We start from the raw sequence: 15,734 nt of genomic DNA, 5'->3' as shown, positions 1-15,734 counted from the left end.
GTAACCACTTAAGTGTTATATAGTGAGCTTATCCCTCGTCCAGAAATAGCATGTTGGGGCTACTGAAGAGGGATTGACTTTTTTCTAGCCATCTTCCAAATCTAAAGCGCAAAATACACTTTATTATGGCCCACTGGACAAAACCATTGAACTATAACTTAAGATGCCTTAAATGTTGAGTTGAGTCAGCCAGGGACATAAGACATGTGAACGAAACCGACAAGTCAAAACCTTTTGTTTTAATGTAGACAGCATGGTTATTTGTATTATAGGCTTACAACAGTGGGTGGGTTTATGCAGTGATTCTTGCTTTAAAGGTGCAGTTTGCAGTTTCTTTGCCAAAATATAAACATACATGTAGACCTACAATGGCTGTTACACCCTAAAAGGTTAAAAGGTAATGTAACTAATACCTCTAGTTTCTGGTGTTTTATTTCATGTGCCGTGAGCTGAAATGTCTGCAAAAGCATAACAAATGCCTGAAACAACGTGCACAATATGCTTAAGAGTTATTCTTCATCATAAAGCATCTTTTTTTGGTTTTAACAAAACTGCTACCTGCTCCCCTTGGCATTTGATTAAACAACAACCAAAGTAGAGTATCAATACTTCCTTTGAAGATTACTATAGTGCAGTTAAAAATCAAGTAATGTCATTGAGATCCTCCAAAATAATTGTGATGTAATGCACATGTATATTTGAAGCTGCTCTTTTGACCTTCCAACCAAGTCCAAGTCAGAACTATCTGCAAATCAGTATATTGGCTGCTTCCTCTTCTCTTCACCTTGAGTTTTTTTTTTTGTTTCATTACTCCAAAAGCCCACGTGTCAACAAAAAGAGGCGTTCTCAGGTCAGGCCACTGTTCCCTTCTTAAATACCATGTTTGTCCTTGGTATCATGTGGCTGTGCGCTGGAAGTGGACATTTGAAACAGCAGCATCAAATGTGGCTCTGTGTGCTGCTGGGCACAGAAAAGTGGTACTTGTCTATTTCAATCTGAATTTGGGGATAAAACATTACGTAAGTAAGGGAATATGAAAACATTACGAAGTACATTTGATCTTGTTGAGTCATTGTGGTTTTGAGGGGTCAGAGTGGTCACTCCCTAATCCTCACAGTGACCTGATGTTTCACAGAGGTGAGAATTGGGTGTAACATGTGATTTGACATGACTGAAAAAAAAAACATATTAGCAGTCAGTTAATGTCAGATCGTCTTCTCCAAAAAATTAGATTAAATGGAAGATGTGCTTCTTTCCCCACACTAAATCCTCTCTGATTGCGTTTCAGCTTGGCTTCCTTTTGACTTCCTGATAATAAGTCCGGCTGTTCAGAGATCCTTTTCATATTTCTTGTGGGAGGGCTGTGATGCCACCGGGGCTGTTGAGCAGAGCGGGGCTGTTGTGGGCACTATGCATATGTGCGGGGAAGAAGGAGGGCATGTAAGGAATAGCAGCCAGTAGGAGTGGGCTTCCCTGTTGACTGTCATCGTCCGGCAGAGGCAGGGCAACGATCACGTCATCCGTATCCCACACATGGAAGGCATTGGAATGGTTCATCACCCCGGGTGATATGTGGTGGGTGGGCGACGCACCTGGCAGATCACTCGGCTTCTCTGATGGGTCCTCTGCCGGGCCAATCACACAATCTAGAGGTTCAGAAAAGGAGGCAAGGAGAAGTTGTCATTCATTATTCAGTCATGGGACTGTAGTAGAACGTTTACATTACATTTATTCATTTAGCAGACACTTTTTATCCAAAGCGACATACCCCTGCTGAAAAAAACAGCCTGACCAGCTAAAGGTGGTTTGCTGGTTGACCAGCTTGTTAACCATCTTATTTGACCACCCTATGATGGTTAACCAGCTAGACCAGCAAAACTCTCGCGAAAACACACCTTCAGCTGGTTTACCAGCTTACAATGGTAATTCAGCTGGTTTTGATTGTCGTACCACCTCAAGCTGGTCATTTTAGTCGGTCTACATTGCTGTTGCTGGTCTACATTGCTGGTTTTTACTGGCCATGCCAGCTTATGTTGGTCATTCTAGCAAACCAGCATGACCATCTCTGTCAAGCTTGACAGGCTGGTCACCAGCATGACCATCTTAAACCAGCTGTATCCCAAACGAGAGGCTGGTCACACCAGCATGACCAGCTTCCTCAGATGGTCATGCCAGCATGTCTAGCTGGTGGCCTAACCAGCTACACCAGCAAAGACCAGCAATAGCTGGAAGAAAACCAGCAAAGACCAGCTAAAACCAGCTAAAACCAGCTACCAGCCTAAGCTGGTTTCTTGCTGTTTTTTTCAGCAGGGACAGTACATGTTATACAAGGGTCATTATCATCGGCGCAACTCGCCCCAACTCGCCCAGCTCGCCACTCACTACTAGAGCATACAATATAGTAATCTCTTTTACTGTGGTGCAAACAATTGCCTGATGCTTTGACACAGTGTGCCACAATAAAAAGAAAATCAAAAGTAAATAGTGCTCCGGTTATCCCTGGGTTTAGTCGAGCCAAGCCTGTCTCTCTGATCTTGTGGTCCTGGACTGTGAGCACCAAAGAGACTTGAGCTCAAGTGACACCCTTCTTATAGTAATCTCTGTGAATAATGATTAAATAACATCAAACACAGATGTCTGACATGACCCATGAATTGCAATTAATTTGCATTTAGATATCATATGTATAGGTGCTTACATATCACCTGTGAGTGATAAGGACATTACTGTGAAGTTGATAGAGCCTACTGCTCCATTTACCGACAACACATGGCTTGGCCCATGTTCACTCTCACAGCTTTTATGAAAACAATCATTTTCAAATGTAATATACTGACATCAAAACATAATATCAATGTTTGACTACATTACCTGCAATATCACTAGCAAGATCCTTTATGAGATGTCCCACAATGGCATATGCCACAGCGACAATCACCAACGCAGCCATCAACAAGTACAGCACTGACTTGGGGAGTGGGATGATGTCCTTGGTCACTGGTTTGTACTGCTTGTACATAGGCTCCTCTTCAATGACTACATGATGATAAGCACGTGCTTTTTCCGAGAGGTTTGTCATGTTTATGGAATTCATGATGACAGTATTGAATCCAAGAGTTCCACTAGTCGAAAACAAACTTCAGTAGCACAAAGGCTGTGCCTCCTCGCAACAGCACGTAAACATGTAGAGAAAAAAATCCGTTCGTCGTGTTTTTGCCTAAAACTGATAGAAATGTTCACAAGTTAGATTTCCTCGTGCAAATTTTACTATTCAGACATGAGTTTATTTTAAGTGTCAAATACAAAAATAATCTGACTGCATAGGCTAATTAATTAAACGATAGAATAAAGTTTCCTGAAAAGTGAAAAAGAAAGAAACATAATCTTACCGTCAACAACCGGTAGGTTTTTATTGGTCCTTAGAGTAGAAGAGTTCTCGAACGCCGGTAGATAAGCATATCCCTCTCCTTGGTGCTGAAAATAGTCCTCTTTATAAAGGCGTCTGTCAACAAAGTTTTCGTTCCCACCCTTTTCGTGCTATGAAGGGGTTTCTATTGGTGCATAAACACATAGCCTACTCCCCGCCCATCGCAGCTCATCAGTGCAGCAGGCTAGCTGATCATCGCGGTTTTGTGTGGAGATTGACAGTCACCGCCCATTCTCAATCATGCATCATTTCTACGGTTCGAACTGAAAGATGATGATCTGATCTATGAAGAACAACAACACATGTTTGAAAGAGTCTTTGTGTCTTTGTAAGTTTTCTAAATACACCCAGTCTAGGCAAGGCAGTGCTCGATTTTTAAATTATGTTTTAGATCACTGTGATCCTTTAAGGCTTTGGCATTACTGTAACGTTAGGGTTTTTCTTTCTTTCTTTCTTTCTTTCTTTTTTTTTTTTTTTTTTTTTTACAAAAAGTCAATTAGACGAAGTGCTGCAATCACATCTTCCTTCAGTTGCAAAACACAAACATTTTGCATTAGGCCTAATGCAATTTAGTTGCATACAGGTAAAACATAACACACTTGATAACAAACACTCCCTGATTTAATGTCGAGATCACATTACATAACTCCTGAATCATGCCACTGGAAACTGAATTTCAGTTGTCGATTTTGGACAGTGAGTAAAATATGAAATGTCAGAGGTTATTGGATGAAAAACAAAACAAATATACTGTAATGAACTTTCATAAACTGAAGTCTAAGTAATAGTAGGCCTGTTATTACGTAAGAAGTATTTTCGAAATTAATTGGATTTGTCAATTTCATAATGCATCACTTCCAAAAGAGTGAGGGGGAAACGCCTTTCCCAGTGGTTGTATTCTGTACATCCTTAGGTTGATGGATTTTCCTGGGGGATTATCCTGCAGCACAGCGACTTCGGTTTATAAGGAGCTTTGATGTGTGTGCATGCTTTGTGTATGCATTTATGGTTAGCTTATTTTACTAGTGAGGAAAGTGCCTCTCACGAAAGTCCCAGGTGTAGTATTTTATGTAATGTGCACTTCTGTGTGACTGAGTGATGTGTGATTAATCTGTGCATTACAAATAGAACAGACAGATAAGGGTCACGGGTTGGAAATACTTTTATGGTAGCAAAGTAATAGTATCATTACGCCAGATGTAGGCCTACGCTTCTGTTGAGTCAAGCCATTGGCAATATGGAGAATTAAAGAAAATTATAGACCATTTATCTCAGACCATATTTAAGGTAACAGCCCATCTCCATTACAAAACATTTCCCAATCCAGAGTAGCCTACGCCTACCTAGAATCTTGTGAAATTATAGTGAGTCTGGTGAAAACAGGTCATAGCCTTATATTGCTATTGTTATCAATATATTGGTAGAATTCCTCCCCAAGATAAAATTTGTATCATGATATATGAAAAAAAGAAAAAAAGCTTGTCCGTCTGGTCTAGCCAATGTAAGCATATCTTTGCGAAAGTTCTGTGCCATGCCGTGTTTGTCCTATACGCTTTGTGCATGATTGTTCAATTGTTGTTGATATTTTCAAATGCATGCATGGTGTCGCCCCTTGAGTTGGGCCTTTTTCATTGCTCATCGCCAGACCCTAACTCTTTCTAGATTGGGTCTGGATTTCCAGGCTATCAGCTCACAGGCCTTTACTCCTCCATACTGCCTGGTGTAGCAATAGTGCTGACAATCTTGTGGCATGCATGCTATACAATAGGGCTGTGCATTACCTTACCTTTGACTTTTGCCAAATCATGGAGAGATTTCAGATGTGAGATAACTGTAAAAGATTATTAGGGTGTTGGGTGACTGTTATTGAAAGGTCAAAACCTAATTATCCACTGAATTTAAGTGGATAGAACTTAAACAACCTCTGAGTTCTTAATGGTGGATAATGCTAAACATTGTAACCTAAATTATTCATTGCACAAAAATATTTTTCGGTTTAAAAAACTGAGATAGGCTCCCCGCAAACTTTGAAATGAACAGAGTGTGCAAAAATGTTGGCAGTGTTATATTAATATTTAAGTGAAGAATGACATTAAATAGTTGCTTAATAAGCTATAAAGGCTTATAGGCATACATCATTTTGATAATGTAAATGTAGGCCTAAAAATCACACATTATTTCGGAGGATTACCCTCGCAAAAAGGGGTCTCTTTGTTTCAAATGAGTCTGTTTCTTTGTTTCAATGAGCCTGTAAGATTTCGAATCCTCAGTAGCTCATTCCCAAAAAGGTTGGAGACTGATCTACACTACTAGCACTAGTATGCAAGTTTCACTTTTTGAAATAAAGTGGGGGAAACACCTCTCCATTATATTCCCTTTTTAAAAATGCACGTAGCATAGGCTATTGTTGTCATCGCATATACATCAAGATGTTGTGTTATGCCCATAGGTTATGCCCCATAGATATATCTGTTATGCCCAAGATATCGATATGGCGAGGAGGGTTCCAAGAGTTCTAAATGTGGAGATTGGGGCTCGAGATCCGATTGGACCGTTGCCTCTTTTTTTGCTATCAGCTACCGTTAACTGAGGTTAACATGAAAGACTCGTTACAGCCAGGTTTTGATTTTTAGCTAGCTAGTAATAGGAAACTTGTATTTCCTCAAAATCTAACATAAAATTAATGGTTACCGTTTATTTACCTAAATCTAAGACGTAACGTGTAAAGCTCTGATGAAGCCGTTTTAGCAACATTTTCATTAAGTTAGCTGCTAGTGCTAGCTGCCTTCTATGCAAGGCATGCATTTATCTTTTAACAGACGCTAAAATAGGCTACACAATTCACTGAAATAGATTGAAATAGCTAAATTTTTAAAAAGTTGACGCAAATCTGAACAATTAGTTATTTGATACATTTGCGTTATCAGTGATATAATCAAGTAATTTAACAAACCCAGTTTCAATCTGTGCTAGCTTGAAAAGGACATGGAACAGCATTTGTTTGAGAAGCCATCCTCACCTCTGTTTCAGTCCACACCAAAAAGTGTCAATCCTCACCAACGGTCATCATTAAAGGCAAGTTTAAGCCATGCTTCAAATGCCAACTTTAATGTTGTAAATAGTCTTTGAGCTTGGGGAAACCATGAAACTGTAATGTTAACAGTAGACATTTCTCTAGTTTTGAAAATTGAAAATGGTCAATGTGTCAGCAGTTCCTGTCAAGGCTAATATGTTTGGTTAATAAAATACCATCAGGATGCAGATGGAATGGTCCAAGGCTCTTCAGAGCAAATACCATTGATGACTTTGGATGACAGTGATGAACCACAGATGTAAGATATCAAAATGTTCAGTTACTTCATCATAATGGAATTATATACCCATGGGAAACCTTGTGCATTTCTGTCTGCACTATTTCCTTTAAAAGTGAAGACTCTGGCATTGGAGCTTCCACCTTGTCCTGCAGTTCGTCAACGGAAATAGAAGATATTTGCTCCTTTCCTCTGAACAAGACTATCAATGAGATTGGGAAGAAAGCTCAAGACCTTATAGAGAGAATCAATCACAGCCGTGCCATGGATCAGAAAGTCATAGCCAACTTTGAGGACACACTGATGAAGAAGGTACCTGTTGGACATCTATTACTATTATTTTTTGTTTGTTTTGATGGAACTGTGGAAATGTTTTTCTGCCATTAGATCATTCTAGAATCTAGATCATTTGCAGTTGCCAATATGAACAAGAATGTGTCCTGTCCACTGCTGTTCGGGTACAGATTTCTTTGAGCCTTGCCAACCTTTATGAGCTTGCATTCTAAACACATTCTGTTTATTTTTTAATTTGCAGGTGAGGGAGACATGTCAGGAGTTGAAGGATAACCTCTTCAGTCACTACGAGGAGCAGAGTCATGGCATGGAGGCCCGGCTGCAGGAGCTGTCCAAGGTGTTAGGGAGGAGCAGCCAGCTCAGCGTGGAGCTTCAGGGTGCCAGTCAAGTTTTGGTTTCCATCAATAAGGGTCTCCAGCAGACCCCTGAGCAGTAGACGTACAAGATGGGATGCCATGTTTAGATGTTATGTTTTAATAGAAACCTGCTCATTCCAAATATGTCAGGCTGTCTTTACTGCACATTGTGCGTGCTTTGTTCAAATGTATTTTAGTTGTTCACGTTTCACTTAAATTTCAGAGAAAGTACTGGGGATTATCTTTTAAAAATTCAGATTTTAAGGTTTTCTGAATATTGTGGTAACTGTATAGAATAAAAATTGTTTTGGTTAATTAAAGTGACTTGAATGTCCATTGTGTTGAATGTTAATTGTTATAATTTGACAGATACATTTAACATAAATTTGATTTTGACTTATAAAGTCAATCGGGCAACAGTAGCAACAAGAACATTTGTATTTTCAAAGGAAGGATGGAAATAAATTGAACACAAAAGTGTGTTTAAATGGGGACAGAAGTTACGTGTCAAACAGTATGTGTATTCGCAACCTGCATTAGCTTACATGAGAGCTGGATGAGGTAACACCTCCACAAACCTGCAGCATGAGGCAACATTTGAATAGAAAACGTTTTCCTTTATTGCATTTTCCTCTTCTGTTATTTTCAATAACTATTGTTTGAAGTAACAGCGGGGCAGTGGTAGCTAGCATGCTGTAGCCTGATAAGTTGTGGGTTCGATTCCTGGCTTCCACCGTTGTGCCCTTGAGTAAGGCACTTAATCCCTAGTTGCTCTGGGGACAACGGCCCTGTAATATCAATAAATGAAACAGTGCCACTCACCCCAGGAATTGCCGGCCATAAACTACAGCTATACAGATACAGATCAGATTAAAGGACTGTTGTACTTGCCAAACAAATAGAGACCTTAATCACAATGAAAATACAAGGCAATACAAGACAAACAGACAATAAATTGCATCTAGCTTATTTATTGGGTATAATTCTAAATTTTGACCATTAATACCAATATCTTTCAAATCATGCAAGAGAAAAGATCCTGTTAGTAAGGAAAGGACATTTTACTTCAAAATGATGGAAATCAAAACGATACTGAGCAGTCAATCTTTTCCCCCCAAAGAAGTCCCATGTAAAGTTTCAACATCACCTGTAGATATGCATCTCAAATATGTATACATGACTGACAAACTAGCGTATTATGTAAATGTCTTGTCTTGTCTTTTCCTACAGGGGTCATGAAACACATTCAATTTATGTTCCTGAGCTATGTAAATTCCATAAACTAATATTTACACCAATCTCTATACAAACTAAAAGGCATGGTGTGGATAGAAAAATAGTGATTTGGTCTGTTGAACTAAATCATAGTTCAATGTATCTGACAGGTTTCTGCTTTTTTTGTTCTGTTGTAGGTGTATTTTCTTTACAAATCCCTTTTCTCTTTCAAACATAATACTCTGGTGCTTGTACAATTCTACAGACATGTTCAACCATTTTTTAAAATCCTACTATCCATTCTTTGATAAAGGCAGCAGCTGGCTTTTGAAAGTGACTTCACAGGCATAAGTGAGAGAAAGAAGGAGGTTCTTATTTCTCCACAGTGAAAGACTGCAGGCCTGTAATGGCCCTTCCCAGAATCAGTGCGTGGATGTCATGGGTACCTATAAAAGAAAGTAACAATATCTTCAAAACCTTTTTTTTTTTTTTTTTTTAAAGCCAGACTGTTGAAATAAGTAAGACAAATATTTAGCACATGAAATACAGAAGCATAATATTTTGGGTTCAAAATTGACACTGATATCACTTCCTTTGTTCCTTACCAAACTGCACTGCCTTGGTCACACAATACTTTGCTGAGGCAGCATGCATTTGGTTTCAGCACTGTAACTTTATTCTAAAAAGCTGAGGCCCTACTAAATATTGATTAAACATTCACAAATATATTAATGTGTGTGAGGCAAGGCATCTGTATTGTATTCTTATCTGCGGTTTTACATTACTCAGTTATGTGTTGATCCATGGCAAGAGAAGGCCACTGGTCCATTACTGTCTACTAGGCCTCTCGCTCCGCAATCTCATTATTAACTACTCAGCTAAATCAACATACTGTTCAAAAGAAACAGCACAGCTGGATTTCATTTAACAAAAAGACATGGTTAAATAGCATTTTATCATCTGTATATAGAGAAGGGGGAATCTCACTAACCAACACCAATGTGTAGCCACCCACTTGGGTGATGCTAGGCAACCATGCCAGAACACTGACCACATGCCAGCTTTAAGTGGAGAGTGACTGAATGAATGAAGTGACTGAATGGCCAGGTGGGGAATATAGCCAGGAAGCCCGTACTATATACTCACTTACCTTCGTATGTGTTGACTGCCTCCAGATTCATGACGTGGCGGATTATGTGGTACTCATCAGCGATGCCATTGCCCCCCAGCATGTCACGAGCCTGTCTGGCGATGTCCAGAGCCTTGCCACAGCTGTTCCTCTTCAGCATGGATATCATATCCGGACATGATCTAGAGACATGGAGAGACAGACATGGTCAGTCAACCAACTAATGAGGGCACATGACCTTTACTGCTTTTATTATATGTTAGGGAACATCATACTTCTTCTCATCAATCAGTCTGCCTAATCGTAAGCAGGAGTGCAGTCCAAGAGTAATCTCTGTAAGCATGTCTGCCATCTTCTTCTGCATCAACTGGTTTCTGGCCAGGGGCACTCCAAACTGTATTCTGTGGACATCCATACAGGTTAATACACCACTAGCAAAAGACTTTGCCCATTTAGTCTGCAAAGTTAGAACTCTAGAAGATGTTACATAGAGGGATTGTTATGCAAACAACGTTGTTACTTAACATCTAATGTGAAGGGAGTAAAGGTAATTCAATGATCTTCTAACCTGTCCAGTGTGTACTGCCGAGCAGCATGGAAACAGAACTCAGCAGCACCCAGTGCCCCCCATGCAATGCCATAGCGAGCATTGTTTAAACATCCGAAGGGACCCTGACAGAAGAAACACAGACATCCTGTTAATTTACTCACTAATGCATCTCACATTGCTATGATTCCATGGTCCATTCACAATGGTCTATAGCCGGGTGCTACAACTTACACTCAGTCCAGACACGTTAGGCAATAGGTTTTCCTCTGGCACCTCTACCTCGTCCATGAGGATCATGCCCGTAGCCGAGGCTCTCAGTGAGAATTTGCCCTCAATCTTGGGTGTGCTCAAACCTTTCATGCCACGTTCAAGGATGAACCCCCGAATTTTGCCATCTTCACACTTGGCCCAAACCACACAGACATCTGCCACAGGGGAGTTTGTGATCCTGCACACGGAGAGGAACAGAGAGCGGGGAAGAGAACAAAGCGCAGTTACTCTCAATATTATATATTTGGATTTTTCAAATCACACATTCAGACAATGAACCGAATCGAGTAGTTCTAAAATGAACATGCAGCATGCGCACTCTGGATTGCACTCTGTGCATACAAAAATGTAACCTGACTTTCGCCAGATCCTGTAGTTCGCTGTCTGCTTCACACAAGGATCTGGGACTTCTCGATAGGAGATGTATTTCTGAAGGCGGGTCCTTGTAAAACATCCTCGCATGTGATTTGATAAACCACTTGCCTGTTATCTTGAATGACGTGCTAGGCTTCTTCAAACTCTTGCCAAACCCGGTCGGAAGAAGAGTAAAAACATCCTTGCCACCAATAAATGTCTTCAAAACTATTCTCTGTTAATCTTTTAAAGAATGAATACTCGATAGATTCGACAAAACGGTTGAAATAGCAGAATCAATGTCAGCACAAGACTCCTCGCTGCGTGCCGCCATTGTTATTTGAATCAAACACTCGCTTCGGCGCTCCTGATTGGTTGCTTATTTTTTGATCACTGGCCCAGGGGTTTGGATTGCCCTCGCGTCCAGACCCTTGTGTGGAGCTCAGCGAAACGCCTCTGGTGGAGCATGGCGGAACTACAAGGGTCTGGCGAGAGTCAGGCTAACAAAAATGGGCTATATAAATAAAAGTGGCTCGACTCGACTCTGCACATCCTGATCTGAAGTTACACTAGGGCACCACCATGTGGACTCTTATGGTCACTGTCCTCCCTGAATTTAAAGAATCTTGTTTACAAGTTTCAGGGTTACTGTGACACATTTACCCTTGGTTGAGGACAAGCACACACAATATAGCTCCTGATCATTTTGAAGACTCTAGTGTCTTTTCCAGTTTGTCATTCATACATGTTAAATATTCTAAATTGGTATTCTATACATTCAACAACAAAAAACACACATGCATGTCCAGTTGAATGTATGTAAAAGTAATAATTTGAGGGTGGTTTAAATGCAAGGTATACAATTATTTGTTTGTTTCCTTTAGTCATTAACTTCACATAATAGCAAAATACAGAGACGAGATAAGATAAGACAAGATGCACCTAGCATGACTATCCATATTATTTTATCTTGACATAAAATTGAAAACAACATAAAATAATATTTTGAATATACTTTAACCCTTTGTCTTCTACCCATTTCATAACATGGCAAATAGCTACACAGGATTCAGTGCTGCAAGCGGTCTCACCATGTCTTGGAACCACTAAGGCTGAAGGTGCGACTTGATGGGTTGTACTTGGCACGAGTCTCCATGCTGCTGGGGTCACTGCCATGGTTGGGTTCAGTCAGGCCAAAGCAACCAAGAATCTCTCCCCGAGCTGAGAGAGGAAAATGAAGTCCCACAGCATGACTAGCAGTTCTGTATGTACGCAGTATGAGCACTGAAGTTGTTTGGACTCTGTTGTGTATTTGAATTGGCAGCCCTATCTAGCGCAATGGCAAAAGGTGAATGAACCCCATGTCTCTGTCTCTTACCCAGCCTGGGCAGGTACTTCTCCTTCTGTGCCTCAGTGCCGTAGGCATTGATGGGGTGCATGACCAAAGAGGACTGTACACTCATTACAGAACGATAGCCACTGTCAATCCGCTCTATCTCCCTGGCGAGCAGACCATACGCCACATAGCTTGTGCCAGCACAGCCATAGCCTAAACAACAAGGAAGACATGGAGATGTAAACATGATTAAGTGACTTCAATGTTTTTTTGTCTCCCCTTTGAAAAATAATCAATAATAATAACTCGGATGACTTGAAATGACTAACATGATTTCATATTTTCAGGGGAGAAAAACATTTCAGGGAATAGCAACAATTGCTAGATTGCTTGACGTTGAAGTTTATGAACCCAAAGGCCTAGGGTGTGCATGTGGCCATGGCACAATTAGATGGATAAAAAACAAGCAGACACAAAATGATTTATTTTACTTAAAGAGAGTTTATGAGCAGAAGTATTCACCATAGGCTTACCTTTAATTGTTGGGCCCAGGACACCTAGTTCACCCATCTCAGAGATAATCTCTCGGTGGAAGACTAAAATAAACGGATAGTGATATTAAGCCTTAATGCAAATGTGATATACTGATTCACTGGCAAGCTTAGGCCTAGGCATGTACCTTCATTCCTGTTGGCCAGGAGAACACGGGGCATGAGCTTCTCTTGGCAGTAGGTGCGGAAGGAATCCCTGATCATGATCTCATCCTCTGTCAAAAGTCCCTCCAGATTCAAGGCATCCTGCCAGTCAAACTGCACCTTGGCTAATATAAGAATTGCAGTGCAGTAAACATTCATTATTATCCAAACAGAACACAGTGTATAGGTAAAACGACAAAAAAAACTAATGTCAGTGGAAACCATTCTGATCAGACTGTAATCAACATACGTGCTTTGGGACGCTTCACGGTCTCCTTTTCTGTTTCTGAAAATGAAGAGACATTACAGTTAGAAATTACATCATAATAACACAACCTGATTGAGGAAATAGGATGTCTCAATAATCCAAACAAGTTAATTGTTCAACAATATTATTGTTCAACCCTTACCCCATTTAGGAGTTACTGCTGTTCCCTGTGATCTAGAGGCTGAAACCACAACAGCCCTCTGAGGATTCACCAGAAGGCGACACAGACCACTTCTTAATGCCATGGTTAAATCTGTTTTTATGCAAAAAAAAGAGGTAAACATTTCATTGCAATGCCCCAATAACCACGTCTCGTGTGGAGAAATATGCAAGCCACGAATTTGATATCGCTCATCAAAACTGGAATTAGTAGGCCAGATATCAGAGCTCGCTGTGACACTATGCATTGGTTGCCCCAGGTGCAACCCTTATTTCGGATTTACATATTACATAGCCTACGTTAGCTGCGAACCCATTTTTTCCAGATATACACCTACAGACAAATAGACAGAACCAGAAGATTGGTCGATCTTAGTAAGCAGTTAACGATCTAGTTACCACTGCTGATTTAGGCGTTATGAAACCATTTTAGCATACTGGGACAGATGACAGACAGCGCTGTTGGTGAAGCTAACGCTCTAATGGTGGCTAACAGATAGCTGCAAGGTTGACACACTTGATATTTGGATATTTCAGAGTTTGTAAAACAAAACTTGTCGAGAAATAAATTCAGTGTTTGCATTCAGATTAACAAAGTCCTCCTATTATGTGGTACATATCCATGTAGGATATGTTTACCTGGTCTCTTCTTTGCGTTGTTGGCTTCTAACCCGTAGCCTATCTGTCTTCCCTTACTTCTCCGACTGTGTAAAACAAATGTATTTGAAGGGGTAGTCGCTGTCGGCCATGTTGAGTGTGTCAAATTCCTGTAGGCCTACACATTTATTTGGTTTGTGTGTCCTCTTGTCGTTCAATACAAATAGCCAATGACACCCTTCTAAAACATAGCAAACAATATATTTGATAAAATAGTTTTACGATCGTATTTTAGCCCCAGCAAACAATGTACACAGTATATGGAACATTCAAAATGGTTGAAACACTGTGATATGTCAAGACCGCTCTCACTCCGATTGGCTTCACAAAGGGGGTGTGACAAGATATTCTGCACCTACACTAGATTTTCGTATTGCTTAGTACAGGGGATGCCATTGACAATTTAATATTTCTTGTGACTATGCCCTACGACGCAGTCACACGATTTTTGCCATGACGAAATTAATATTATCTAGGCCTATATTAAAAAAAAATTAAAAAGCAGAAGTTCACCTAAGTGCTATAAAGATGAAATAAAATGAAAAAAAATGTATAAAATAATAGTAATAACATTATTATTCCAATGTTTGGGGACAGTATAGCAGCAAAATCGTTTGTATTCCCCTACATTATTTCGTTTTGGTAACAGTCAGCAGAAAAAGATCAGAAGGGACTTACAGGGGAGTATTTATGGTCAGGGAGATAGCTGGGGGCTTTGCCATTCAAGCATTTCAAGGTCATTAGCAAAATCTTAAATTAATCCGGTGAACAAGGGAGCCAGTGAAGGAATGCTAAGATGGGAGAGATGTGTTCTTGCTTGCAGTTAAGAGGCGAGCTGCTGCATATTACATTTCTAGAATAAAGTTGACATACCATGTCAACTTCAATCTCGACATTTCATCTTGATACATCCATCAAAACTAGTTTGGAGAGAGAGAGAGAGAGAGAGAGAGAGAGAGAGAGAGAGAGAGAGAGAGAGACCACTCCAAAGTAGCTGCCACTGAATCCGGACAGTCTCAGACTCAGTTGGCCGATGACTCAACAAAATGTCTTATAATTTGGTGAAATGTACATTAAGATTGGGTTTAGCAACAACTAACCAGTTTTCAATATCGAGAAAAAAGATGAAATGTTGAGATTAAAGTCAACATGATATTTCAACTTTATTCTCGCAATGTCATGCTGTTTCATGTCGAAAATATTATGTCTGTGCAATGTAGTTGCAATGTAATGAAGACCTACAATGCAAAATGTAATACTGCATCACCTTGCCTAGTCCACGAGATATGAGATGGTGACACCAGTTTAGCATTGGCGATGGTTTTGGTTTCTCAGTCCTCAGTAAACTGGATATCGTTTGGGTGTAGCACATACAAAACATTTGGATGTCCTGTTAGGCTTTGGGAAACACTGAATCACCTTTTCTTGATTGTATTGGCCAAACAACTCATTAATAACAAAAATTATTGATGAATCATCAACAGAAATCTGATATCGCTCATCGAAAAAAGATCATTAGTTTGCAGCTCCAAATTTCTAGTTAGCTGCTCAAACCAGAAATGGTTAAACTATAGCCATAGGAATTCTCTGTTGACTAAACTTTCTGTATTTTTATTCTTTTCATGTTTTATTTGTTGAGTGTTGTACTTTGAGAGCTATGATTAACCGGAGTCATTCCTCATTTGTTTACGCAAACATGGCCAATAAAGCTGA

General features: G+C 40.0%; 2 protein-coding genes across 2 annotated transcripts; one reads left to right on the top strand and one right to left on the bottom strand.

The window, feature by feature from the left end:
• Positions 1-5,971: 5,971 nt before the first annotated feature.
• On the top strand, positions 5,972-7,721 carry syce2 (synaptonemal complex central element protein 2). The gene is made up of 4 exons (XM_062531876.1): positions 5,972-6,502; positions 6,683-6,759; positions 6,855-7,050; positions 7,274-7,721. The coding sequence occupies exons 1-4, from the start codon at positions 6,413-6,415 to the stop codon at positions 7,466-7,468; spliced, it is 558 nt and encodes a 185-aa protein (XP_062387860.1). The 5' UTR covers positions 5,972-6,412; the 3' UTR covers positions 7,469-7,721.
• Positions 7,722-8,343: 622 nt separating this feature from the next.
• LOC134076698 (glutaryl-CoA dehydrogenase, mitochondrial-like) lies at positions 8,344-14,156 on the bottom strand. Its single transcript, XM_062531875.1, has 12 exons — positions 14,004-14,156; positions 13,348-13,458; positions 13,188-13,223; positions 12,922-13,062; positions 12,776-12,838; positions 12,285-12,455; positions 11,998-12,127; positions 10,514-10,730; positions 10,301-10,404; positions 10,008-10,133; positions 9,754-9,914; positions 8,344-9,049 (listed from the first exon to the last, which is right to left on the bottom strand). The coding sequence occupies exons 2-12, from the start codon at positions 13,448-13,450 to the stop codon at positions 8,976-8,978; spliced, it is 1,326 nt and encodes a 441-aa protein (XP_062387859.1). The 5' UTR covers positions 13,451-13,458; positions 14,004-14,156; the 3' UTR covers positions 8,344-8,975.
• Between the last annotated feature and the right edge of the window lie 1,578 nt (positions 14,157-15,734).

The sequence above is a fragment of the Sardina pilchardus genome, chromosome 3, assembly GCF_963854185.1.
Source record: "Sardina pilchardus chromosome 3, fSarPil1.1, whole genome shotgun sequence".
NCBI lineage: Eukaryota > Metazoa > Chordata > Actinopteri > Clupeiformes > Clupeidae > Sardina > Sardina pilchardus.
This window is presented reverse-complemented; position numbering and strand designations above follow the sequence as displayed.

Excerpts from the sequence above, each read along its gene's own strand:
- syce2 (XM_062531876.1), top strand. The coding sequence starts at position 6,413 with ATGGAACAGCATTTGTTTGAGAAGCCATCCTCACCTCTGTTTCAGTCC. Across the intron at positions 6,503-6,682 it reads ACCAACGGTCATCATTAAAG|GATGCAGATGGAATGGTCCA; the intron begins GCAAGTTTAAGC and ends AAATACCATCAG. Across the intron at positions 7,051-7,273 it reads AGGACACACTGATGAAGAAG|GTGAGGGAGACATGTCAGGA; the intron begins GTACCTGTTGGA and ends TTTAATTTGCAG.
- LOC134076698 (XM_062531875.1), bottom strand. The coding sequence starts at position 13,450 with ATGGCATTAAGAAGTGGTCTGTGTCGCCTTCTGGTGAATCCTCAGAGG. Across the intron at positions 12,456-12,775 it reads CCTGGGCCCAACAATTAAAG|GCTATGGCTGTGCTGGCACA; the intron begins GTAAGCCTATGG and ends CTTGTTGTTTAG. Across the intron at positions 10,731-11,997 it reads CTTAGTGGTTCCAAGACATG|GATCACAAACTCCCCTGTGG; the intron begins GTGAGACCGCTT and ends CTCCGTGTGCAG.